At 49.1% G+C, this 25,158-nt stretch overlaps 1 protein-coding gene across 4 annotated transcripts in view; it reads left to right on the forward strand.

Moving 5' to 3' along the window:
- Nucleotides 1-25,158, forward strand: part of TBXAS1 (thromboxane A synthase 1) — a 154,781-nt gene that overhangs the window by 109,625 nt on the left and 19,998 nt on the right. The window contains exon 10 of one of the 4 annotated variants that reach the window (XM_045052842.1): nucleotides 17,443-18,819. The exons of the other annotated variants lie outside the window; for them this stretch is intronic. Coding sequence (XP_044908777.1) covers nucleotides 17,443-17,634 — 192 coding nt within the window. The 3' untranslated portion in view covers nucleotides 17,635-18,819. Of the gene's footprint in view, nucleotides 1-17,442; nucleotides 18,820-25,158 lie in introns of those variants that run through there. 4 annotated transcript variants of the gene reach the window in all.

The following is a 25,158-nucleotide window of genomic DNA, read 5'->3' on the forward strand; positions in this document are numbered from 1 at the left end:
CTCCAGAGAGGAGATTTGTCTCGGGTGTGGCCTGATGCAGCGGCTCAAACTCTGTCACTGGAACCCGGTGTTCTCTCTCTCCCCGTCTTTCAGCTCTATTCACTGTAGGCATACCCCATTCTCAGACAGGATCTCCCTTAGTGGTCTCAAGACAGCTGTGGAACCAGTGTGTTGAACAATCTGAACTACGTGAGGTACAAACATGGAAACTTTTTGTGTTTTCTCCAATTATCATTTTTTTACTGTGCTCTGATGATCTCCTTTTCCCTTTCTTTGATGATGGCTCCAATAGATCTCAAAGATTTCTGGTCACTTTTTGGCATGAAAAAGTCCAGACTAGTCTGGTCCAGTTTAAAATTTCAGTCTCTGATCCAATTTAATGTCCTTCCATGTCCTTAGCTCACGCTGACCTGTGGCCTGAGGAAGCTGCCCCGGGGACAGCCTGTGGTCTGTTTTTAATCCTTCCTAGCCTTTCCCTGTCCCTCCTGGGCCCCCTTCTCCCCCCAGGGTTGGGGCCATCTAACAGAAGTCCCATTCCTACACAACGGAGGCTTCTCTCAGCACCTCCCATGGCGCTGGCACGGGGCCCTGCAGGACTTATCCAGAGGGCTCAGGGCTTCTGGGCGTTGGCATCTCCTGGGCAGTCAGCCCCCTGGAGCAGGTTACTGGCAAGAAGGCTCACTCTGAGCCTCCATGCCTCCTGCAGTGTCCATGTGACCCAGGAGAGACACACACCTTGGCCACACCAACAGTGGCTGCCCCCTCTGCCCTGACATCTCTCTCCAGTTACTTTTCCTCTGCTCAAATAGGCAGGGAGAGCAAATGAGCAATTCTGCTGTATCCACAGGTGAACGAAATGGAGAATGAAATGCCAGACTCAGCCAGCCGCCCCCAAACTCTATGGGTGTTCTATCCTAGACTCCATCCCTTGGCTCGGGCCCCGGCAACACTCCTCTCTAAGCTGATGATTCCTTGTTTCGACGAGTGTTCCTTCAAGTCCTCGAATCCTTCTATAGGCTGATGGGAGGGGAGTGCGGAGCCAGCTCAGGTGCGATGTGAAGCAGCGAGAGTCTCTTTCTTTGAAGTCCCAGCGAAAGGCTCACAGCATCTCACTGGTAGCGACTGGGCCACACGCTCAGCCCTCCACCAATCACAGGGACTGAGGAGATTATGATGCTCTGATTGACTTAGACCTGGGTCACTTGCCTCATCCCTGGAGTTGGTGCCTGGGAGCAGCCTCCCAGAAACCACTGAGACCTCAGATGGGGGAGAGGGAGATCTCCAAACCCCTGCTCCTGGGAGTGGAGGGAGAATAGCTGCTGGGTGACCAGAAAACGGTGTGTCCACCCAAGTACCCAGAATCCATGGTCCCCAGATCGGAAGCTCCCACTTTCAAATTTCTGCAGTCACACACACCTTTCCGCTGAACTTTCAAAACCCAGATTGCCTGAGCCGCGGGATGTAAGTCCAAGAGCACGTCACACTGCTTGCACTCTTGGGCTTCTCAACCGTGAGCATGGCCTGCTCTTATGTCCTTCTCATAACAGTGTGGCCACTTCATGCCACATGTCCTGTGATTTCCACAGAGCCAGTCAATGCTTCCTTATTGGTTACAGTGAAGTCCCAGTTGGCGGTTGGCCTTGCTGCCGCCTTTATCAGTCAGGATGTGAAACTGTCAGCAGTGCAAGTCACTAATTCAGCAGAACTCAACTTCTGGCACGCATAAGGACACTTGGAGGTCTTCCCTCACTACTGAAGATGGTCTTGGTACATGTTTTACAAGTCACACATGCTGTCCCGTAATAGTCCGTGTCCTGCCACCTGTTTTGACCCAAGTGGCCTTGATGTCTTTCTCATTTCGGTGTACATATTTCTGTTTCCAGTTATAATATGGTTATAACCCACTTTATAATTCCTGCTGCTTTGTTCTAAGGCCATATGTGTTTCCTTCCAGATCATCTGGCTTTCCTCTCAATCCACCACCAAAATTCAGCTTAAAACTTTCCCTCTCAAGTCACCCAATCACTTGCCCCATGTTTCCTTTGCCCCATGTTTCCTTAGTCCTATCGAAGGGGCACTACCTTCACTAAATTCAAGCACTGAGGAGCAGGCAGCGGTTTGTACGTGTGCTACTCGTAAAATTGAGAGAGCACACCAATTATTTAATAAGACCTTTGTAACGTAGATGCTTCATTGTGTTCTCCAATATCTAATTTTGAAAAGGATCGGAGGGGAAAAAAAAAAACCCAGCCTCTTTCCATATAAATTGTGTTTGCTATAGCTTCAGCACTTTATGTGGAAATTATTGACTTTTGATCTGGCCAAACCATTCTCTCTTCTTCTCTTTGGTGCCGGACTGTGCCAGCCGAAATTTATGACCCATTTTCCTTCTGTTTAATTGTTGTTATAAATCTGCTGTGCAGAACCCAGTTGTAAATTTATCACAAATTGGGCTAGATTGATATACAGCCTCTCTTTAGGATAATTTGAACACAGTTATGCCTTAGAAGGAAGGCCAGATTCTTAAAACTTCTCTTGAAGAGCTGCTTTGTAACCATTATAAATATCTAATTAAAATACAACTTACTCTTTCTTTTTCTCTTAAGGATAAAAGCATTCCATGCTGGGTATTTCGACTGATTAGCTCATGCTGCTAATGTGAGCAAGGTTGAGGATTTGTTCCTTGAAGCAGCCAGAGGATCTCAAAGGGGGAAAAAAAGCATATTTTGTGGCCACACACACACACACACACACACACACACACGCCATTTTGCTCCCAACTGGCTGTTTCATAAATATACATCCTTTGTCACAAGAGGAAGGTTGGGTGGAAAAAATGTGTGTAGCTTCACACAAATTCGTCCTCGCTATGGGAAAAAAAAAAAAAAAAAAAAGTCTCCCAGTTTGGATCGTACCCAGGATGAATCTTCAGGGTCGTCCTCACACCGGGAGTAGGGCATAGTTGATTTTAAGATTCAGGGGAAAAACTGGAAATGGGCTTTCCCCCACTGGACAGGTTCCCTCCCCTTTTGCCCAGGTCTGCTCGAGTCCTGCTGTCCAACATTTTAGGAAGAATATGCTCAGGGGTCCTCGTCGACACGCTCACCCGGCCCCGTGGGGCTTAGAGGTGCATCTGAGCCCTTTCCCGCAGATCCCATAACAGCACCACAGGACACAAAGCTGAGACGTACAAGGCAAGAGGCAGGAACTCAGAACAACTTACAGCCCTAAAGTCATACCAAAGAATCAAAGATAAGAGCAGGGACACCGGCATGGCGAGGCTGGCAGCAACAGACCACTAGACTTCCACGGCGGGGCCTGAGATTCTGCGTTTCCAACAAGCGCCCAGGTGGTACCAACACTTCGGTCCATGGTCGACGCGCTGTGAGCAGCCAGCTTCCAAACCCTCAGGCCTGCCTCTCCCCGGGTTGTGCTCTCTGTGGCAAGCACTTATTCCTAATGCCAAAACACTGATACTCCATGACCATTTACGTCTTGTTAATAAATTATGAATTTTTTTCAAAACGATCCCAAAAAGAATGATGCCACTCTCACTTTACTGAGAGGGAAAGTGAGGCAAGGGTCACCCAATCTTGGGTATATCTCTAGAGGCATGCTGCCTATAATCCTGAACTTATCTTGCTTCTCCAGGGTGGGAGGCTAGGGGGAGCTTTTGAGTTGATCTGAAGTCATCTTCAAGGCAGATGAAGATGATAACCAGAGCCTTCTCTCACGATGCACACGTAGACTGGAGACCTGTCACATCCAACAGGTACCCACCAGGCTGGACCTTTTAGGCAGAGAGCTCCTCCTAGACCAAAAGCTCCCCTAATGAGCCCTTAGTGTACATGGTAGCTTTAAGAGTCCCCAAATGAGAGTCTATGCAGAGATTACTGTGGTCAAAGAGGACTTCTTTGATGCTATTCCCCTGGGGGCCTGGAGCAAGATCTGGACTATTCTCACTGCAGGTGGAATGTGTCCAACTTGCCCACTCCCTGTCCTTCATTCTAGAAGAGTCTGACCTAGAAAATGAGCCTCTCTCACCCTTTCCTGGCATCCCTATAGCTAATATTAGAGCACAGAAGTCTTGACAGCCTATAAGCGGGGCCTCTCTGGGTGTGTTCTAGAACTCCATCCTGGAAGTCATAATTTGTGGCTACTGCTATGAAAATACCAGTTCCTGGAAAGAAGACAACTCAAGAAAACTCAACTCAAGAGTCCCTGAAGCAGGGTGACCCATCACCCTGGATCAGGTGGCAGCCCCAGGTTTTCACTGCCCATGTGATTGTTACATACACGCACTGATCTTCATGATCCAGGTCACCTGCCCATTTTTTCCCTTGGGGACACCTGCAGGAAGGCAGGGACCAAGTGTGCTGTGAATGAGTGCTGCTCAGGGCCAAGACCTTCCTGTGCCACCACCTGGGGCTCCAAACTCTTCCCCACGGCCTGGAGACGTCCACAGCCCATGCCCACACGCCCACCAAGGAAACTCACCCTCCCTGGCCTCGACCGCCTCCCATGGGTTTCAACAGTGACAGCCACATCCTTAGACCTCACGCCATCCAGGAACTCTGAGAAGCCCTGCTGCCTCTTGCTCTCTTTCCTCTCCTTCTCGTCCTGCTCCTTTTCTGTCTCCTCTCCTCTCTCTCCAAAGTTCACCACACTATTTAGTCTCCTTGTCCTTGTTCTGGCTCTAGTCCCCGAATCAAAGTGACACAGAAGTTTCGTGGTTCCACCTCCTGACCCACTGCCCACGTGGGAGCCCCTGGCACCCCAGAAGCCTGTAGTTTTGTACCAAGATGTCCCGAATGGGGGCAGTGGGGGCAATCAAGCGAGAGGCAGGTTGAAGAGCAGGAAGGACTTAAAGATGTTTTTCCTATGCTTCCCAGATCAGCACTTCAGCACTTTGAATTTTTAGCAATTAATGCTCCAAGCTGTCCCCACCTCACGAGTCCCCGCAGAGAAGTTCTGTCTCAGCAGAGGGAGAGGTGACCCACAAGGAGTGGTTCCTTGGGGAACAGGCCACACCAATCAGCATATATTTGGTGCCTTTCATGTCGCAACTCGGAGTATTTTATATTCAATATCTGAGCCTCTAGAGGGCCAGGCTTTGTGAAGCAAATAAGCTGGTGGGGTCAGTGCACATCAATCCAGAAAAGCAAGAATTAAAAGTAAACTGGGGAAAGTGGGCTCCACAGGTGAAGCTCGGGGTTCTGTGGGTCCTCTTGGCACTGAGGTAGATTCTCAACTGAATGGCTTATTTATTTAACTACTGCTCTCATTCTGGGCCCTTAAAACATCACAGGTATGGGTTGTATTCCCAACGATTAGCTTTTGGAATGAATGAAGAAAGAAGGAAAGAAGGAAAGGAAGGAAGGAAGGAAGGAAGGAAGGAAGGAAGGAAGGAAGGAAGGAAGGAAGGAAGGAAGGAAGGAAGCAACATATGCATTTTTTTTTTAACTCCACTTAACTCCAGTGACCAAAGCTGCCCCAGTGGAGCAGGACCTCAGAATGGTCTCAGCTGGCACAAATTTAAAGACTCCCATTCGTTTTTCCATCCATCCATCACTAGCCTTAAATTTCACCACTTAGAGATCCTTCCTTTGTTTCACCACAGTATCCATTATTAAAATGCCACTTACTCCTGGGAGGGGCAATATAATGAAGTCCCCGCTAGAATATGAGCCCTGCGAGAGCAAGGACGCGGCTGCCTGGCACACTGCTACATCCCAGGGCCTCCAGCAGTGCCTGGCACATAGTAGGCTCGTGATGAATAGGTGTTGGATGAATGAGCGAATGAACAAATGTTCGTTTGCCCCTTCTTTTCTAACAGCAGGTAAACTGAAAGCAAATTTGAGTTGGGGAGATGTAGGAAGGCGCACAGGAGAAAACAAGGTTACTGCACCCTGGGAGGAGGAGATGGGAGTCAGAGACAAGGTCACGGCCAAGGGAGATGCAGGCAGATGAAGGCAGCACCCGGTGGTCTGTAGTCCTATAGTTGTGCTGGGACCCAGAACCCGGCATGCCAAGGAACGGAGGGAACCTGGGCTCTCAGGGTCAGAGGGGATCTTCGGAGCCATCTAAGGCAGCCCCCCACCCAGGACAGATAACATGCCATTGCACTTGAATGCTTCCAGGAGCAAGGAACTTGCTACCTTATCCTTACATTAAGTTGAAATTTGCCTTGGTTAATTGTCCACCCACTTGCCTACTTGTTCTACTTCTCTCAGTTCATGGTATTTGTCTAGTGGAGTCAGCAAGTCAGTAGCTTCCGCCTGGGGAGGCAGGGTGGGGGCTCCTTCTATGCTCACTAATCGTCAGCGACTGGGGATCTCAGAGATGGAGAGAGGAAGGGAAATTGAGAAGTCAGTAGAGAACAGGGACCTTCCTAAAATGTTTGCTTGTAGCCCAGTCATTCAATTTACTCTGTTTTCTGGCAAGTCTGTGTTGCCCCAGGACTGTAGGCAGCATTATCTTTTATTTTGGGTGTTTTGTGTGTGTTGCGTTTGTTTTTTGGTTTTGGGTTTTTTTTTTTGTTTTTAGCATTTTGTTTTACAGCTGAATATGGTACGTGTGAAAATAGCAACCACATGAGCTTGTTAGCCCAAGCATATGAATATTCCAGATCAGAAGGGATGTTTGACTCCCCTATGAATTGCAATGTGTAAGGTTTATAAAGTTAAGCACTTAGAATTCTGTCTTTAAAATTTAAATATTTAGATTGGGTCTCTAGGACACAAAAGGCAATGCCTGTTTCTCACTCGCTTAATTTGATTTTTTTTTTTTTCTTTTTGGTAGCACAAGTTGTTTTTCAAAGCCTCATTCCTTGAACGTTCCCTATAGGAGGAATGTAATTAAACTCCACTGGCCTCCCCCTGCTGGGACCAAACTGGGGCCAGAGCTGTAGCAAGCATAAAGCAGATACCCCGCGAAAAGAATCCTTATTATAAAGATGAGAAGAGAATCAACTTCCCTCTGGTTATGAACAAGAAGCTTTAGAAAGCCACCCAGGCTCTTTCTTGCAATGGGCTTAGACTCCAAGACATTTTAATTAGTAATTTAAGACTGGAAGGCAGAGGATAAACTTCTCACCTCCTTAGCTATAGGCAAGAACATCAACTCGATGAGAAACTGGTTCGAGTGGCTGAGGAGGAGGGAGGGCCAGGGGGAGGGTGTTTCTTGGAGAAGCACAAACTTCTCCATGGAAGTGGTATACCTAGGTATCCTGGCCTTGTCAGTCACGATTTAGGGGTCCCACTCCTTGAAGGCAGTCTTCCCTCTTGTTGGCAACAGGCACCGCCTCTCGCTGGTGCACCTGCTTGGTTGCAGGGTCAAGAAGCTCTCACTGAGGGGAGGGCTCCCAATCACACTCAGACCAAACCTAGACTCTTCTCTGATCAAGGAGGCACTGCCATCCGAGTGAGGGGACCCCGAGACCTGGGTGCTATGGCCCTCGCCCTGCCAACGGCGCATGTGGAGGCCCTGAGCTGCCACTCACTGGCAGTGTGTCATGGAGGACTGGCATAATAATCTCTGTTCCTCAGTCTTCCTGTCTGTAAAGTGGAGCCAGCAACAGTATACAGCTTGTGAGGTTGTCTCAAGAATTAAGGGAATGAACCTAGGTACGATTCTGGGCACAGTGCCAGTGTATACACTATTATCCCCCATTCCCCTTTCTGTGCCTCAGTTTCCTTCTCTGTGAAAGGAAGAGGTCGAACTAGACTTCTTCGCTGGAAGAGATGATGATGATGATGATTGAATGTTTATATGCCAGGCCCTAAACTAAGTTCTTTACACATAAAAGTTAACTCGACTCTCACAACTTTACGAAGCAGGAACTATCACCATCCCCATTTAATTGATGGGGGAAGAGAGGCTGTATGGGTCAGGGATATCCAGAGGAGCAGAACCAATGGGGGGAAAGGGGAGGGGGCAGAGAGAGAGAGAGAGAGAGAGAGAGAGAGAGAGAGAGAGAGTTCTTAAGGAATGGACTCATTAGACTGTAGGGACTGGCAAGTCCAAACTCCACAGAGCAGGCCAGCAGTCTAGAAACTCAAGTCAGGATTCAATGCTGCAATCGTCAGACTGAATTTATTCTTCTTCAGGAAACCTCAGTATTTGCTCTCAAGGCCTTTCACTGATTGGATGAGGTTCATCCACATTATCAAAGGTAATCTCCTTTCAAGTCAACTGATTGTACATGTCAACCACATCTATAGAATATCTTCACAGCTACACCGAGGTCAGTGTTCGATTAAATAGCTGCGTTCTGTGGCCTACCCAAGTCCGCATGAAAGGCTAACCATCACAGAAGCATCGAGAAGATAATCTGTCAAGGGTTATAAACTAGGATCGGGGCCTAACTTGGATTAGAACTCACACCTCCCCACCATGCAGTCTCCATTCTTCTCAGCATTGTCTCTCACGTTCAATGATTCTGAAGCTGCTCCTCAATGGGTCAGTGACCCTCGTGGGTCAGTGATGGCTCCAGCGTTTCTATAAAGGGGGGCTTCTGGGCTGCCCCTGGGGTGGGGAGCTTGTAGCTGTGTCTGTCCCACACTTTCACGGCATTGAGAAAAATGCCAGTTGTCCAAGCAGATGGGGGCACACACCATCATCTGTCACCTTCATCTGCACCATCGTGACCTGTCATCCTGGCTCTCTGCTCTACGGATAAGTTTTCCTAGAAGGTCTTGGCTTTGTGGTGGCTTTTCCCCCATCATTCTGGAACTTTTTCAAGGCCCGTTCTCTGAATATATCAGTTCTCTTTCCCTGTGGCCCACACAGCACAAGATGAGTACATGGCAGCTTCTTCATTGACCTGCCTCCCTGGATGCCTACCCCACGCAGCAGGAATATTCCGGACACAAACATCATATCCCAGGGCTGCTTTCTCCCACCACACACCACTCTTGGTGCTTTTCTCATTTTTTTGTGACACTGGTCTTGTCTCATGTATTGTACACAGTCCTCCAGCCATCCCAGGCTTTCCCTTCGGGTCCCACGCCCCTGGAATTTCCCAGCAGTTGCCTTTCATTGTGTTCTTTGCTCAAGAGCGTGAAATGTGCATCTGAGACATTTGTCCTGCAGCCGATTACCGACCTGGCCCTCTTCTGCCATTACCACGCCAATGTAGACAGCGAGCTCTGTCCTGCCTCTCGCTGGCTCCCCACTGGACACCAGACTAGATGCTCTCCCGGCTGGCGCCAGCCGTTAACTGCTGCTGAATGCCACCTTCCTCATCCTGAGACTATGAAGGTGCTGCCTGCCCTCTGTCTCACAAGGATGCTCCTCCTGCCCGACTCCTCCCTGATACGCAGCTGCTCCCCGCTAAGGCCTGCAGAGTGCTCCCCAAATCCCCTGAGCCTCTGACTCAAGTGGACCAAGGCCTAGGGTTAGAGGGCAGACCCCAGCCCACCTCTAGGCAGAATCTGACTTCAGGCAACTAGACACCTCCTGGCACTTCCTTCTCCTATCCACTCGGCCACTGGGATTGAGGGCCACGTGCAAATTAAGGCCCAAGAGCAGCCAGGGGTAGTCCCCGTCCTTGAGAACTTACTAGAAACCACAGATATTTGGGAGCCACCCCCGGTGATTCTGATGTAGCTGGCCCGCAGCAAGGCGGGGCATCATGCTTCTTGAAAAGTCTCCAAGCGATTCTAAGGTACACCCAGGCTGAACAACTGGTGCCATATTCCCCTGAGGTGTATCTGCAAACTTAAACAGTGACCTTGGGTTGGATAATTAAGGACACGACTAACTTTACAAATAATCAGCATGATTACTGGAGTTGCTTTTTACTTTTGTAGAAGTCACTCATTTGGTCACCTGGAAATAGTGGGGCTTCTGCCACTGTGTTGTGGGGCAGATCCAGCCCACCCAGAGAGCCAAGCAGCAGAGACTCTGCCTGCACTGCCCGCGAGGTGACTGCTCTGAACACTCAGCAGACCAGCCTCTGCGAAAGCACCTCTTAGATTACGACCCTTAGACCTGGAGGACCCCAAACCAGAGGCCGTCTGGCCTGTGCCCTCCCACCCCCCTGCCCCCCGCAGGAGCAGGAGGGGCTGTTGCTCCATCTTATGGACAAGACAACGGAGGCCTAGGGAGCTCCTTCAGGCCACGTGTCATCTCAGAATGAAGGGAATGTGTTTGTGGCCGCTCAGAGCGTGTCCCTCCCTCCCTCCCTCTCTCTCTCTCTCTCTCTCTCTCTCTGTCTCTCATCCTTTCACCTTTCTCTGAAAAGCTCATTTAATGATTCGCCAGCCTGGCTGCAAATCAGTGATTTGTAGACCTGAAAGACACTAATGATGTGGTCACCACCATCATCATCCTAACAGTAAACATTAATGGACCACCGTAATTATTCACGATGATTTTATGTATGAAATAAATCTGACCTAACTCTGTAAAGAAATGGGCCCTATGAAGCAAGATGATTATGTCAATTAGAAATCACCTAGAAACACTGAACGGAAGTGTCTCAAGTTCTGCGACACACGTACCATCTGGCGGTTTTGTTTCTGGGCGTGATTCACTGAGTCACTTTGTACAATTTCAGGGGGCATTGTCTCTTTTCCTTAACTCAGTCTCTAACCTGCAGCCGGTAGTAACTCTCTCCTATTTACCTTAGCTGTGTTAAGGTTCTGCTACAGAACTATCCCATTTCCAATTTGTTTTTATCAAGGAGTGATCCTTTGGGGTCAAGTATTCAATATCAAACAATATTGATAATAATTATGATGGGAATAATAATAAGAACGGCTATTCATTGAACACGTGTTCTGTGCCCGACCCTGGGCCAAACAATTCTAACAACCAGTTCGCTATTTTTAAGTACAGAAAATATTTCCTTAAAGATTAGGAAATTGAAACTCAGAGATTAAGTGAAGGGCTCAAGGTGGAAACAGAGCCTAGATGTGAACTCAGATCCACTAGCTCACAGTTCCTTGATGCTGTCTTGGGACTGACCACTAGGTCTGTAGTAGATTGTTCTATGAGAGCAGATGGCTGTCTAAAACCACACGTTCGGACACATTTATGACCCTTACGTTAGCACTGTGATAGCCAGGGCTCTCTCAGGGTGTCAGAAAGTTCCCAGAGTCATTTTTCCTCCTCTCCTGGGTGGTCCCCTCCTTGTCTTCTGCCAGGATAAATGGCATTTGCTACTTAGATCTTTGGCTTTGAGGAACTAAGAAACCCTAATAAATCAAGATGTGTCAGTCTCAACCATAAAAAATTAATTAATTTACTTCAACAACCAATAAACAGATCAAACAACATAAAAATCTACGGCAAAAGAAAGAAAGAAAAAAAACCTAAGCCAAGAAGTATATAGTTTCTTTTTACTTAACGTTTGATAAATTTACATTCTCCTCATCTGCCCTTGGGTGTCTTAAAAGGAAATTCTATCAATATTTCCACGTAAAAAAATTTTTTTTTCTACATAAAATCCACATCAGAATCCCTCTAGTCATTGTGTTTCTTGGGTTTCAGACAGACAGTTTCTTCCTTGGGAATAATTTAGATGTCAAACCTGTCATTTATCATTGTATCTAGTAGCATTTTTCTCCCTGACCCTCAAAATTTAACTTAAAGCCCACTTAGTAAGGTCTGTGGGTATCCTGACAAATACCCTTCTCGGGCTCTGTGAGATTTCTGGTGAGACAGGCCACAATCCAGCAAAACAAATCCTGTCCATTGCTGGCATCTAAACACTATCCCATTAAATGTCCACACTTGATTTTCTTTCCTACAACTGGAGGAAGGGATGAAAATACCACCTATGCCTCCAACCCTGATTTCCTCTATCAAACTTGAAAGCCTTGGGAGCTGCAACACACATTTTTTTCTGATTAGTTCATTCACTTCTGTGTGAGTTAGGTGAAGTTTGGTCCATCGGTTTAATCCATCCCTGCCAGTGCTCCATCTTGGATAGTCATTTCCAGAAAGGAACACCTCCTAGTTGTCCAAGTCGAATCATTAGAGACTTCTGCCTTCTCAGCTGGGAAAGCCAGTGACCAAGAAAGCAACAAACTTTCCCCTAGGGATTTGTCTTCCTTAGCCATTTTCAGAAAGTCTGAAGTCAGCAACCTTAGAAGAAAAATAATTTCATATCCCCTCCTCCCCCTGCTCTCCCTCCTTCCCTGTGTCCTTCCCTGTGTCCTTAGGCAGGGTGACATGCTTCTGCTTGCTGACCCCTAGACAAGCTCGGCTGTTGGCCCTGTGACTACACCTGTCTGTTGTCACATCCGGGCACATGATAGGTGCTCAGTGCTTAGGTAAATGAATGAATAAGTGAATGAATGAAAGCTAAAGTTGAAAGAAACTTAGAGACCATTCGATCGAATCCCTTTGTTCTACAGGTGAGGAAACTGAGGCAGGGGGCTTTGGGAGACCAACCGAGATCACGAGGTTTTGGTGTGGTTTCCTGACTCCAGGCCTATGCCTGTCACCTGTGCCTGACTCCGAGCTTAGCCTGTGTGCCCTTGACCCTACGCTCTGTCTTTGGAGCAGGGAAAGTCTGCAGCTGTGGTCAGAGAGCGAGTGCCATACAGCTCCCAGCACGAAAGACTCTGTGTTTTCTCTTCTGGGTGAACAAAGAGTCTCTTCTTCACTGTACAGGCCTCACCTGCCTTCCTCCCGGTAATTCCTGCTGCCAACAGCCTGTCGTCTAAGCCCAGCCTGGCATTCTTCAAAGATTCCTCAAGGCCATCTGCTCCCTGTCCTCTAAGCTTCGGCTCTGGGGATGTAATGTGCCCTTAGCAAGACGTCAAGACATTACCCCTCCCACCCTTCCAGAACAGACACCGGCATTTCTTCCACAGACAGTATTCCACAATTAAAAAAAAAATTATAAAAGCTAAAAAAAAAAAAAAAAATACTGGTGGCATACCAGTAGCCTCCAAGTGGGTGACAGTCATCAGGGAAAAACTTAAGCAAATCAGCCTGAAGATAAGACATTATCTATTATACTCTGAATGTTAAATTAGTCAACTGGTGGGCATGTCTATAGCTACGCTACAGACAGGGAACAGCAGAAATTGCTTTCTTCCCTTTGGGTTTAATCACCAAGAAATGTGAGGGTACAGAGATTAAAAACCAAATAATCTCCCTTCCTGCTTGTCCAGTCAGGCTAACCTTCATGCTGCACAGTGTTTACTGGTGGGAAACTGCCAACTTCTAGATGAAAGACGGGGGTGGGCAGGGGGGGGTTCTCTCCTGTTATTTCCCCGCCAACCTGCATTCCTTCGGGAAAGAATGAAAATGGAGGGAAAGCGGCCCCTGGTCACTCACCGGGATTGTTCTCATGGATCTAGACAGACCATAAGTAATTCAGTGAGTCACTCACAAAGACTCCGCTTGTCTGTGGCTGCAGCATTCAGGCAAGCCAAAGGCAACCAGCACCACCAAAATGCAGCACAAAACTCTTATCAGAAGATACCATTTTTTTCTAAATGTCATATATACAATTTTTATTGGAGCATGATGACAGATAGTGAATAACTTAACATAAATTTGCATAATATAATACAGCTGTTAATTTATGATCATATTAAAGCACAAAGTTTTGTAGTTTGGGCACTTAAAAGTTGTAATCTTTGGAAACTTTCCCTCCTGTTTGCTCTTTATTTATTACTTATTTAGGGTTGCCAGATAAAACACAGGGGGCTAGTTAAATTTAGGTATTTCTGGAAAAAAAATTTACAAAAAAGGGGTGCACCTGGGTAGCTCAGTCGGTTGAGTGTCTGATTTCAGCTCACGTCACGATCTCACGGTTCATGGGTTCAAGCCCCGTGTTGGGCTCTGTGCTGACAGCTCAGAACCTTGAATTCTGTGTCTTCCGCTCTCTCTCTGCCCCTTCCCTGCTCATGCTGTGTCCCTCCCTCTCAAAAACAGACATTAAAAAAAATTAATTTCTGATAAACACAGAATCATTTTGTAGTCTAAGTATGTCTCGTGCAATATTTGGGACATGGTTATACTAAAAAATGATTCATTGCATAGCTGAAATTCACAGTTTGCTGAAGGCTTCTATTTTTATTTGATAAATCTGGCAACTCTATTCTGACTTCATAAATACCTTATCCCCTACTGGCTCTATGGTCACAGGGAGGGGAGCAGGTATTGCCTATGGTAGGGCTCTTGGGATCGTTACGCAGAGTCAGAGGGATCAGATCACAGAGGTACAAACGCAAAGGGAGAAACTAAGCTAGGCAGCATACCTGAGTTTTCCTGGGGCAGCCCTGGGAGTGTTAGAGCGATGGTTTTCAAACTTGTTGACCACAACACGTCGTAAGAAATATATTTATAAGTCAACCCAGTACAGACATACCCATGTAATTAAACAAACGTTTTGTGAAACAATATGTAGTCTTCTAGGTGTGATATACTCTATGTTCTATTCCATTCTATTTCCTTTTTTAAAATGCTGCTCTTAATCCCCTAAATTGAATTCACAATTCCCTAAGGGTTCATAGCCCACATTCTGAAAAACACTGGGTTAGAGGGTTGTAACTCAGGAAAGTGAATAAGGAGCTTTTGTTTTGTTTTGTTTTAATCCACTCTACAAATGAGGAAATGTGTCAGATCAGTTAAGAGACTTTCCTAGTCCATTTCACTAATTTGTGGCTAAACTAGGAATGAAATTGAGGTCTCTCAGCTCCCAAGCCTGTGTTTCTGGTTTCATTCTACCATACTTTCTAGTGTCCGTTTTCCCAATCTCCAACTTATAACACACATTCTAGGATCCACTTTTTTGTTTTATTTTACCTAATCACACTATTCCTAAACCACTCTGTTATTACTTCAGATTCTTCTAAAATTCCCAAGATTTATATCATTGCTGATCTAAACTGATTATATCATTGCTTATGACATCCACTTGACTTCTAAAAACATTCAAACTAATTCATCTTGGCGCTTACCCTTTGATCCGCAGCATCTTACTTCCCCTCTGCGCCCAACCTTGTCTCACTATTTTGGTGCCTCAGGAGATCTTTACAGTTCCATGTACTCTCCCCTGGAGACAGGCACTGCCAGAGATGTAAGAAAAACATAAGAATAGTAACTATTACTTGTTACCATTTGTTCCCTCTAATAGTCCCTTTCGGAGTTGAGAAAACATAGGTTCAGAGAGGCTAAGTGTGTTTCTCAGGGTCACACAGCAAACACAGACTTGAAGAGCTCAAGTCTTTTTGCTCTAACTCCTATGCTCTGCCATCAGCACATGGAAGTGTGCTGAGCTGAGATGTCCGCAAACATCTGGCAGGAATACTTCCGGCAGGAATACACTGGCAGGAAAAAAAAAAGACATCAATCCAAGAGATATCCATGGAGGCTGTATATTTTCTCACATACTAAGTCTAGATTTTCAAACCACATTCAGGACTTTCTGGAATCTTACAGTCATTCAGTTTACTATCCTCTAGATCTTCTCTGTGACCATCCACTCCACGTGTACTTTTTTCCTAGCTGGGATGACAAAGTCCAAAGCGACGCGTGGTCCCCAGAGCACCTTTCCCGTGTCTCCTATCGTGGCCCTAAAAGAGTACATCCTGGCTTGCAGAATCCAAATGCAGAGATCCTTCTGGTGCTAGCTCAGCAGTCAGTCCGTTTACACGGAGCAGTTAACTTGGCGCTCTCCCTCCACCCCGCAGAATAATCTTGCCTTTGGCTCCCTCATGGCTGAGCACAGGGAGCCACAACCCACCTTCCTCGGGGATGCACGAAGCAAGACGCTCATAGCAAGACTCACAGACAGCAATTTGCAGCTCCCTTTCCCCAGTTTATCTTCCTCCACCCTGAATGGAGCTGGGCGGATGGCTTAGACACAGGCTCCAGGCTGGATTCCCTGCCTCCAAGCCAGGTTGAACCCCTGAACCAGCCACATGACTGTAAACCTCAGTTTCCTGTTAAAGGGGATAATAAACCTATTGGCTCCATTCGGTTGGGGCTGATTAGATGAGGTGACATGTGTAAAGCACTTAGCGTGCAGTCCTGTGCCTATGCCCCCCAGAAGCATTTGTTTCTATTTTGCTGTTGTTTCGATGCTTCCTGTCACTCCCATTGTACAGATGTCATCTCAGAAGCCTTAAGGAGACACGTGTCCCTTCATGTGCCTCTGATCCACCAGGGTCTCAGCACGTGCATCTGTGCCCCTCGGCCAGCAGCCCCTCTGCTGCCACTCCCGCATCCCTCACTGCCCCTCTGGGGTCCCTTGCTGCCCCTCCCTTTCAGCCTGGAACTTTTCCTGCCCTCCTTCCCTTCCAACAGAGTTCCTCTTTTCACATCCTATTTCCCCAGAACACTATTTTCTGCCAGAGACCAACAAAACAATGGTAGAATTACCAAGACCCGAGGACTTGGAAGGATTTCAGACATTGCTGGTTGATCCCGAATGCCCTCTCCTGGGCACCTGCTCGGGACCCATCATCCACTGGTCACTCCAGGAGTGAAGGGCTCACCTCTTCCATGTTTCAAACAGCTGGACCAGACCATTAATCCACAAATCCATTTCCCTATGGTTTCCATCTATAGCTTCAAACTCTGGGCCCAAATGACCCTTTAAAAGACTGCCCACCTCAGGCTTCTGCAAATTTTCTCCATGTGGCACACTTTCAAGTCCCTTGCCCACCCTAGTCTCCCTCCAGCCTGTGTACCTCTAGAGGGTGACACAGCCGGAGTAGCAGGCTGACCCAGGGTGCGAGCAGATGGTGCAGAGGAGAGCACAGTAGCTGCTTCCATGATGGTTGTTTCCAGTGACGGGGACGGGGGGCGGCCATTGATAACCCGTTCTCCAGTTACCTTCCCGGAATTTGTCAAAATATATCTCAGTTATTGCAACTCCGTAGAGTAATAAGTCCTACAAGTTTCAAATACACTGGATAGAGGGGTGCCTGGGTGGCTCAGTCGGTTGAGCTTCCGACTTCGGCTCAGGTCATGATCTCACGGTCTGTGAGTTCGAGCCCCGCGTCAGGCTCTGTGCTGACAGCTCAGAGACTGGAGCCTGCTTTGGATTCTGTGTCTCCCTCTCTCTCTGCCCCTCCCCTGCTCATGTTCTGTCTCTCTTTGTCTCAAAAATAAATAAAAACATTTTAAAAATTAAAAAAAAAAATACACTGGATAGAAAAGGTACTTCCTTTGATTTCCCCCCCAAAATTAACCCCTTCAAGCGTTCCAAAGCATGGTAAACAACTTCATACTTCACCCTCTTCAAATCTTTTCTTCAAAACACTTAGCTCTGTTGTGGTTTTATGTGTATGTGATTCGTCTCTCTCCCCCCACTGGCCCGACTGGAGGCTCCAAAGAGAGGGACTCACTATGGTAGCCCCAAAGCCCATGGGAATCCTGGGGGCCCTAAGGAACGAGGGAATCGATCTGTTATAGGCTCTGATCCCACCTCACCTCATCAACCCCATCTCCTTTCCTGTCATGTGCCAGACAACTGGGGGTCTGAGAACAGAGATCCTGCATTGGGGCGGCACCCAAGAGCCCGTTCCAAGCATGGTGTCGTGGCGGGGCCTGGTCTTCGGGCGAGGTGTGAGAAGCCAGGCGGGCATTCTAGGAGCATCTTCAGGGAGAAACCAAGTCAGAGAGAAGGTCAGACCTGCCGGAGGAGAGTGGTCAATCTAAACAGGCCGGCCAGAGGGGAGGAACCTAGGGCTCAAGACACCAGGATGGATGCGGATGGGGGAGGGGCACACAGGGCTCCTCAGCTCCTCAGCTGAAGCAGCAGTGAGCGCTCACCAAGCGCTTACTGTGTGCCAGGCATCGGTAAGTGCCGTCTGCAAACAGGCTTTTTGCCGACTACGCGAGGTGTATTTGTATTATCTCCATCTTACTGGGTGAGAAACTGAGGCTGACAGTGAAGCTGACCACAGTCACACAGCCGAGAAGCAGCGAGACGCAAATTCCGATGTGGGCGATGTGACTCCTGTGGGCTTCTACGCAAGGCACAATACTGGCTCCCGAGGTGGAAGCTTGATGTGGAAAGAGGGGGAAGACCCTGAAAGAACTCCCCAGGCTGTCTGCACAGAGCTAGACTTTACATAACGTTCTGTAAGCCATGGGCTTAAGCAATGCCCTGGGAACTTAAAGATACAGCTGAGACTCAACCCTCAGGCCCCATTTCCTGTAGGGTGTTACAGGTGACTCCAGGGTGCAGCTGAACTTGAGAACCAGCATGAATCAAAACGCAAGAGGAAACTGCTCTTCCCTGCTCTTTCCACGGCAGAGCCCAGAGGCCAGGGGGACCCCAGAACGGGAGTCTCACTTCCATTCCTCAACAGGGACTGGAGTTTCAAGTTCTCACACCCCAAGTGAGGCCGCAATGGGCTGGGGCAGAGGAAATGTACTCTGGCCAAGACTGACCGACAGTCTGACGACCGGGTACAGAGGCCGCATGCGGCTTTTCCGTTCGACTGTACTGTACTGTTTCCAGCTCGACTGGCCAGTATTCTTATGGGAATGTTCAGGACCCCCTCCTTCCTTGGCTAACATACGTGTGAAGTCTCACCCCGTGTTTCCTAGCTTCACTCCTCATAAATCAGTTTTCAGGGCCTCTGAGCCTAAAACAGTTAGCTACAGAAAGCACAATTTTGATTACAACTTGATACTTCCACTAAGAGCACTCATCAGAAAGAAAGGTAACGCACAGGAACACGAAGAGGTTTCCGAAGTGAATTCCAGACGTTTTTGCTCTAAATGCATATGACTGTTGCCCTATTTTTAATTTACCTTAAAAAAACCACATTGGTGGGGCGCCTGGGTGGCTCAATCGGTTAAGCGTCCAACTTCGGCTCAGGACACAATCTCACGGTTCGTGGGTTCCAGCCCTACATCGGGCTCTGTGCTGACAGTGCAGAACCCGCTTCAGATCCTCTGTCCCCCCCCCCTCTCTACCCCTCCCCCATTGTGCTTGCGCTCTCTCTCTCTCTCTCTCTAAAATAAGTAAATAAACATTTAAAAAACACCACACTGGCAAGCTAAGTGATCTGGGGGGGGGTCCCAAAAACCAGAGCAGACTGGCCAGGCCAGCCTTGCCTTGGCCTAGAAGACCTAGAAGACCTCATGGGACCTCCATGAGCTCAGGGGGTTAAGGGCTCTGTCACAGAAAATGGTGTTTTCTCATCAGACAGATTTGCAGTTTTACAAAATTCAACTCCCCTACCAGAAATCCAACCCTACCCACCATTAGTCTGACCTTTTGGAAAAGACTCTTTTCTTAGATTACTGGGGAAAGATCACAGCATCCTACGGTCTGGGCCAAAGGGAGCAAGACATCAGAACGGTTTCTTTGGAAGGTGGTGACGCATTGTGGGGTTAATGAACCTTGAGAAGATCCCACAGGGGCCCTCCTCCTGCTGCCATTTAAGACTGTTTCCTTGTGCCCTTCCCTTAGGAAAAAATCAAGAACAGCTGGGAATTGTGCGATCTCCAGGAAACTCTGCAAATATATGTATCAGTCTGGCCAGGACCCTCAGGGGTGGCCCCACACTGACGCAGGGACAGTCTTGGAGCAACTGCTCTTTGTGAAGAAGCTCAGAGCCAGCTAGGGTCAGAGAGAGAAGAGGGGTAGGCGACCTGAGCTAGGAGCCCTGAGGCCCCCCCCCCCCAGGTTGACAGGACACTATCGCACAGAGCAGGGGCCTCCTCACGGGCCAGTGAGCTCCCCAGGTGCTCATGGGGGTTACAGGTCCAAGGCTCAGGAACAGGACAAGGCAGAAACTCTCCACAGCTACCACATCAAAAGCAAGCACTGTAGAATTCCCTGAGGCTCCCTCTCCTTTCCCAAGGAGCCGCCCCACATCGCTGCCCATCTGGGACGAGGGCCCTCACCAGCCCAGGCACTCTGCCAGGCACCCAGGAGGACCCAAGAGGTCTCTGCAAGGGCTTTTCGCACTTCAGCTGGGAGAAGCCACTGCACACTCCCCACCTGCCTGGCCGGGGTTCGCGGACACTCTGGACTCACAGAGTCCTGTCCTCCCCCAGCCACTGCAGGGGCTCCCTCTTCCCGAACGCTCCCGTCCCTCCAGCCCAAGTATGTGCTCCTGCCTCAGTTTACGTGCTATCTTATGAAGTCTTCAATCATCCCCAGGCCGCCCCTCTGCCGCGGTCATGGAGCAGAGCATGAACACACCCTTGTGGGTCCTTCTCGAACCGGGAAGAGAAAAAAATCCTCCTTCCTTGCTTTCCTTGGCTTGGCCCTGTCAGCCTTCGGACGGCAGACAGGGGTTCTCACTCACACAGCATTATTTCTGGCAGGCTGCACCCTCTCTCTGCCTGCTGACCTTGTGCACAAACCCTTCTCAGCCTCGGTTTTCTCATCTGTAAAACAGAAACTCAATAAAATGAGACACGCGAAACTCGCCCTGTGCCTGTCCTCCAGGACTTGGTCAATGAATACTCAGTGTAGCTGCGAGCATTCCCTTCTTATAAAAACACTGTTGGTTCCGCTCTCTGCTCCCACCCCTGCCCTGCCCCAGGCCAGGCTTTCTTTCTCCTGTCCCCACCCTTGTCCCAACGTCACCTGGAGCTGGCTTCCAGGCCCCTCACCCAGAGGCTTGGCCCGGAGGGGAGACACGGAGGTCATCACAAAGGCGGCAGCTGAGGGGCAATGGGGTGTCCTCGGTCCAGCACCCCACTCCTCTGTCACGGCCATACTGTGGGGCCAGCACTACGGGCAGGAAAGCCACCAGCAGTCTGTGCTCCTGGCAAACACAGCAATTCGAGAGCTAACTTCTCAGATCTGTGTCTTGTGTGGCAGGATGTGAGCCGCATGTCCTCTAGGGAGCCCAGCCTCCTTATGTCTGCTGGGCGGTCACCCCACCACCTCTGGTCCTGACTCCTGGGCCTCCTGTCCAGGACCCTGTAGAGCAGCAAGGCCCTTGCCCTTTGAGTTCCTGGAGGCCATCTGCTGTCACCCTATGATGGGCAGGAAACATGGCCTGGCAAATGGGCCTGGCCCAGCTCAGCCACGCCCACCTCCTTAAGGCCACTTCTCTGTCCCCAAGTACCCAGCTTCCCTCCAGGTCCACACCTCCAACCCTCCCTGGCCCATGGCCGTGGACTTGACCCCAGGCTGTCTGGAGCTACCGTCCTGCAAAAATCCCTCGGCCCACCGGCCCCTGCCCGGGGCCCCCTGATGTGACACTGTCACCTATGGCACCTCAGAGACCCCAGTCTGCCCCCACCTGAAGGTCAAGTCCCTTGAAGAAGCCTCACTGCAATGCGGGGGACAGGCACCCCACACCTGGCCCTGATAGGGAGCAGCAGACGCAGAAGACAAAAGAGACAAACGATTCCTGAAGATCCACGGCGAAAACAAATTGCCATAATTAACACGTGCCACCTCCACGATACATGGGCTGCCACGTGGTTGGCGTGAAGCAGAGAGGCATAAACTGCAGAGAGCACGCACTCCAATAAAACGGCAATAAACGATGCGCCTGTGAAGGAACTCGGTTCAATTCTGCTCCAAAACCTTGTTTAAGTGCTTTTATTGTTTCTGTGTGAAAGAGCACAAATGCTTTTTGAAAATTGCTTCGGCATAAGCCTCCCCTTCTCCGGGAAGTGTTTCCGATGCCCCCCAATCCCTGCCCTGAGCAGACTGGGTGGCCCCCACAGGGCCCCCTCCATGTCCCCATTCTGTGCTCCCCTCCCTGTGAGCCTCAGCGGGGGTCCACAGGGCTCCTCCCCCCCCCAGGGCCCCCACCCACCCAGGGGCACACAGCAGGCGTGGGGGACACACTCCCGGTACAACAGTGGTCTGGACCAGGTGGTCTGCAAACATCAGGGGAGCCCCAGAGGTTGGTTGCTAAGGGCACCCTTGGAGGACAGATGAAATTCTCCTTATTGGAAAGATCTTTAAAATAAATAAACACATCAAATAAAAGCGTAAAGATAGGAAAACATAAACAGAATCTTTTTTCACAGAGGGGAAGGGAGGGAGTAGTAATGTCCCCTCACGTGGCCACAGTCACCTTTTTTGGGGTTCCGTCCTACATTAGAGGAACAGCCCAGTATCAGATAAACAGCAACAATGACAACAAAAACGGGTAACAAAAGTTCCCCGAGTGGGGACCGGGCTGATGTCCCCGAGGGCTCATGCTCTGGAAGCTCTGTCCGCAGGAGCAGCTGCTTGCTCGAGAGCGATGCCCCTAACTGAAGCCTTCGCTGGCTGCCTCGGGGGCCCGCAGGCCCAGCTTGCTCAGCAGATGGGGGGATGAATGGGCAGCCTGGGCTGGGAGCACTCAGCCTCCATTCCATGAGACCCTCCTCCATTCCATGAGAGATAGGAGTCTCCCTGGGACCCTCTCTCCCCACACTTGGGCATGAGAAGGATGGCAGGGAGTGACCATCATCTCTCCGGATGCCCACGCCAGGGAGGTGAGCCCTCCACCTCCTATAACGTGGTATGAAGGAAGCATCTGCCAGGCCATTCCAGAGACGCCCGGGGGGAGCCCACCCGCAGGCCGGCTGGCCCAGCCTTCCCTCTGGACCTCAGCAGCCCCCCTTCCCCTGAGGCTCCAGCCCCGACCCAGCAGACCAGAGGCTGAGGTAGGAATTCAGCGTCTCAGCTCCTCTGAACAGAAATTGCTATCAAGCCTCTGAGGAACATGCGGTCTGATTTAGCGAGTCTCCTCCCACCCCCAAATTTAATTACAAAAAAAAAAAAAAAAAAGGTTTCCCCCCCAAAACCTCATCCCCATGTATTCAAACCCAGCCCTCCGGCAGCAAGGGGAGGGAGGGATGCTTTTTGGTGTCCTTGGGCCCACCACTGTCAGGGCAGCTCATGTTAGCTGTTACTCGGGGGCCCGTGTTTACTTAGCCTTGCCACTGCAGAGACCACTCTTGACAAGGAATCCTTTTCACGAAAAGCCACCAGCTGCAGAAAATCAGCAAGGGCTAAAATCGTGTCTGGTGACAGAGGGGACAAGACAGCCATCATGGAGGGTACGAGGCAGCCCTGGAGACAGGCTCTGACTAAAGGCCAGCTCTCCCAATGTCTGGCCATGGGGCCCCGGGCAAGCCACCCAAACTCTGGGAACATCCACCTCCTCCAGGGCAAAGCGGAATCTTCCAAGGTGACAGGAGGCGTTCTGCAAGGCTCTTTGTTTAGGGAAGAGTTGAGGCAGGTCTCCAAGAGCCTCTGCGATGTCTTCCAGGGCTCATCTTCTAGCATCTTCCTCCCTCTTCTGATTACAGGAGTGGGGGCCTCTCGCCAGCGTCTCCTCCAAGGCAGCCCCACTGAATTCTTTTTTTTTTTAATGTTTTTAAAGTTTATTTATTTTTGAGAGAGAGCGAGCAGAGGAGGGGCAGAGAGAGAGAGGGAGAGAGAGAATCCCAAGCAGGCTCCACACTGTCAGCACAGAGCCTGATGTGGGGCTTGAACTCACAGACCTTGAGATCGTGACCGGAGCCGAAACCAAGAGTCACACACTTAACCAACTGAGCCACCCAGGTGCCCCAAGCCCCAGTGAATTCTTAATTCTCACTGGCACAGTCGTTTCCATCCCTCCTGGGAAGACCCCATGCCTGAGGCTGCCGTGGACTCACCGGTCCCTGACCAGCACTTCTAGAAACAAGCAAATCTGATACATGCACTCCTCACCTCATGCCCCAAAGCAGAATTGCAAACAGAGCTTCTTAAGAAAATCCCAATTGGCACTCTCTGAGGAATCCTCACTACCACCCTTTGAAATGTGATTTGTCCCCATTTCACAGACGAGCAAACTGAATCTTGGTGAGGCTTGATAACTTGCCCACTGTCCTCCAGTCAGATCTGTTGAATTCCACATCTCTGCTTTTCCACTTACAATTCTGTCAACCGTGAAATGCAAAATCTCAAGAGTTGATTATAAAAGAGAAAAACAGTGAATTGCTCCTTACGTTTTTTTTTTTTTTTTATTTTAACTTCAAAAACGTACTCATAAGTAGGGCTGAATATATTTTAAAGCTTAGCTGGGTTAGTGGAATTTTTTTTTAAGAGCAGTAAATGAGCCTGTGTGAGCACAGGCAGAGACAAGCCACCCCACCTCTCTGAGCTGTGGGTCCTCATCTGTGCAGTGGGGCCCCCGGGGGTTGAACTCATGGACCTTCTGAGGCTCTGAGGCTCTTCATCATCCTGTAACTAATCTCCTACTCATGTGCCGGCTGCCAGTTCCTCTGACTCCTTTCTCCTAAGCCAGTGAGTAGATGTACTACACTTTCCTCGCTAAAATCTGGTCCCAGACTCCATTTAGGCCTCTGGACAGCATTCTTGGGCAAAGGAGACTTTTTTCTTTTTTTCTTTCCTTTTCTTTTTTTTTTTTTTTTTTAGCTTCAGCCTAGCCCTCCCCACTTATATCCTGAGATGGGAAAATGGACTGAGCAGGCAATAGGGAATTTAAAATGAGCTGGAAAAAAAAATCCTGCCACAATAAATCGCATCACAGTGGAGATCTCTATCTAACCAGAAAATTCTCAGTCCAGACAATGGCTCATTTATTTCCAACAATATTCAATACAACAGAATTCCAGGCCAACAAAAGGATTTCTACAGGTTCTTGGAGTTGGTTGCAAAGGGATTTAACCTACATAGAAAAGAGAGCTGTTCAATTATAGATTCCCAGGCGCGAGGGAGACCTTTGTAAATAAATTGTAAGGGGTCTTGCTGAAAATGCGGCTACTTCCCTGGGGAGCATCTCACCTACCGACAGTGTGAGGCCGATGTACCACGGCCCTGCCTAGAGGACGTGTGGGTAAATATTTGGGTAGAGACGGTTGCTGCTGGGATGGTGGGCAGAGCCAGCTATCGGAGGAAATGGCCCTCTCTCCCAGGCCCAGAGATGATACATTTCTAGAAACATCCAGGCAGGCAGCCTCTAAAGACTCCTGGGCTTTCCAAACACATTTCCTATTCTATGGTCAGCAAGACCGCGTCGTGAGCATGGGCGGTAAAGAGGAGGCAGGAAACAGGAGGGTGGGGAGGGGTCTGGAAGCCAGCCTTCTAAATTTAACATGCAGTTGCTTTTAGGCAGAGTGGATAAAAAATAAATTCCAGTGCTTAAAGCTCTTATCTTTGTTTACCATTTCCCCAAACAGCACCTGACCTGGGCTCTGACTTTTAGACTGAATTATCAACACGCACACAGGAATGAGGGATGGGGGGGGGGG

The sequence above is a fragment of the Felis catus genome, chromosome A2, assembly GCF_018350175.1.
Source record: "Felis catus isolate Fca126 chromosome A2, F.catus_Fca126_mat1.0, whole genome shotgun sequence".
Taxonomy (NCBI): Eukaryota; Metazoa; Chordata; class Mammalia; order Carnivora; family Felidae; genus Felis; species Felis catus.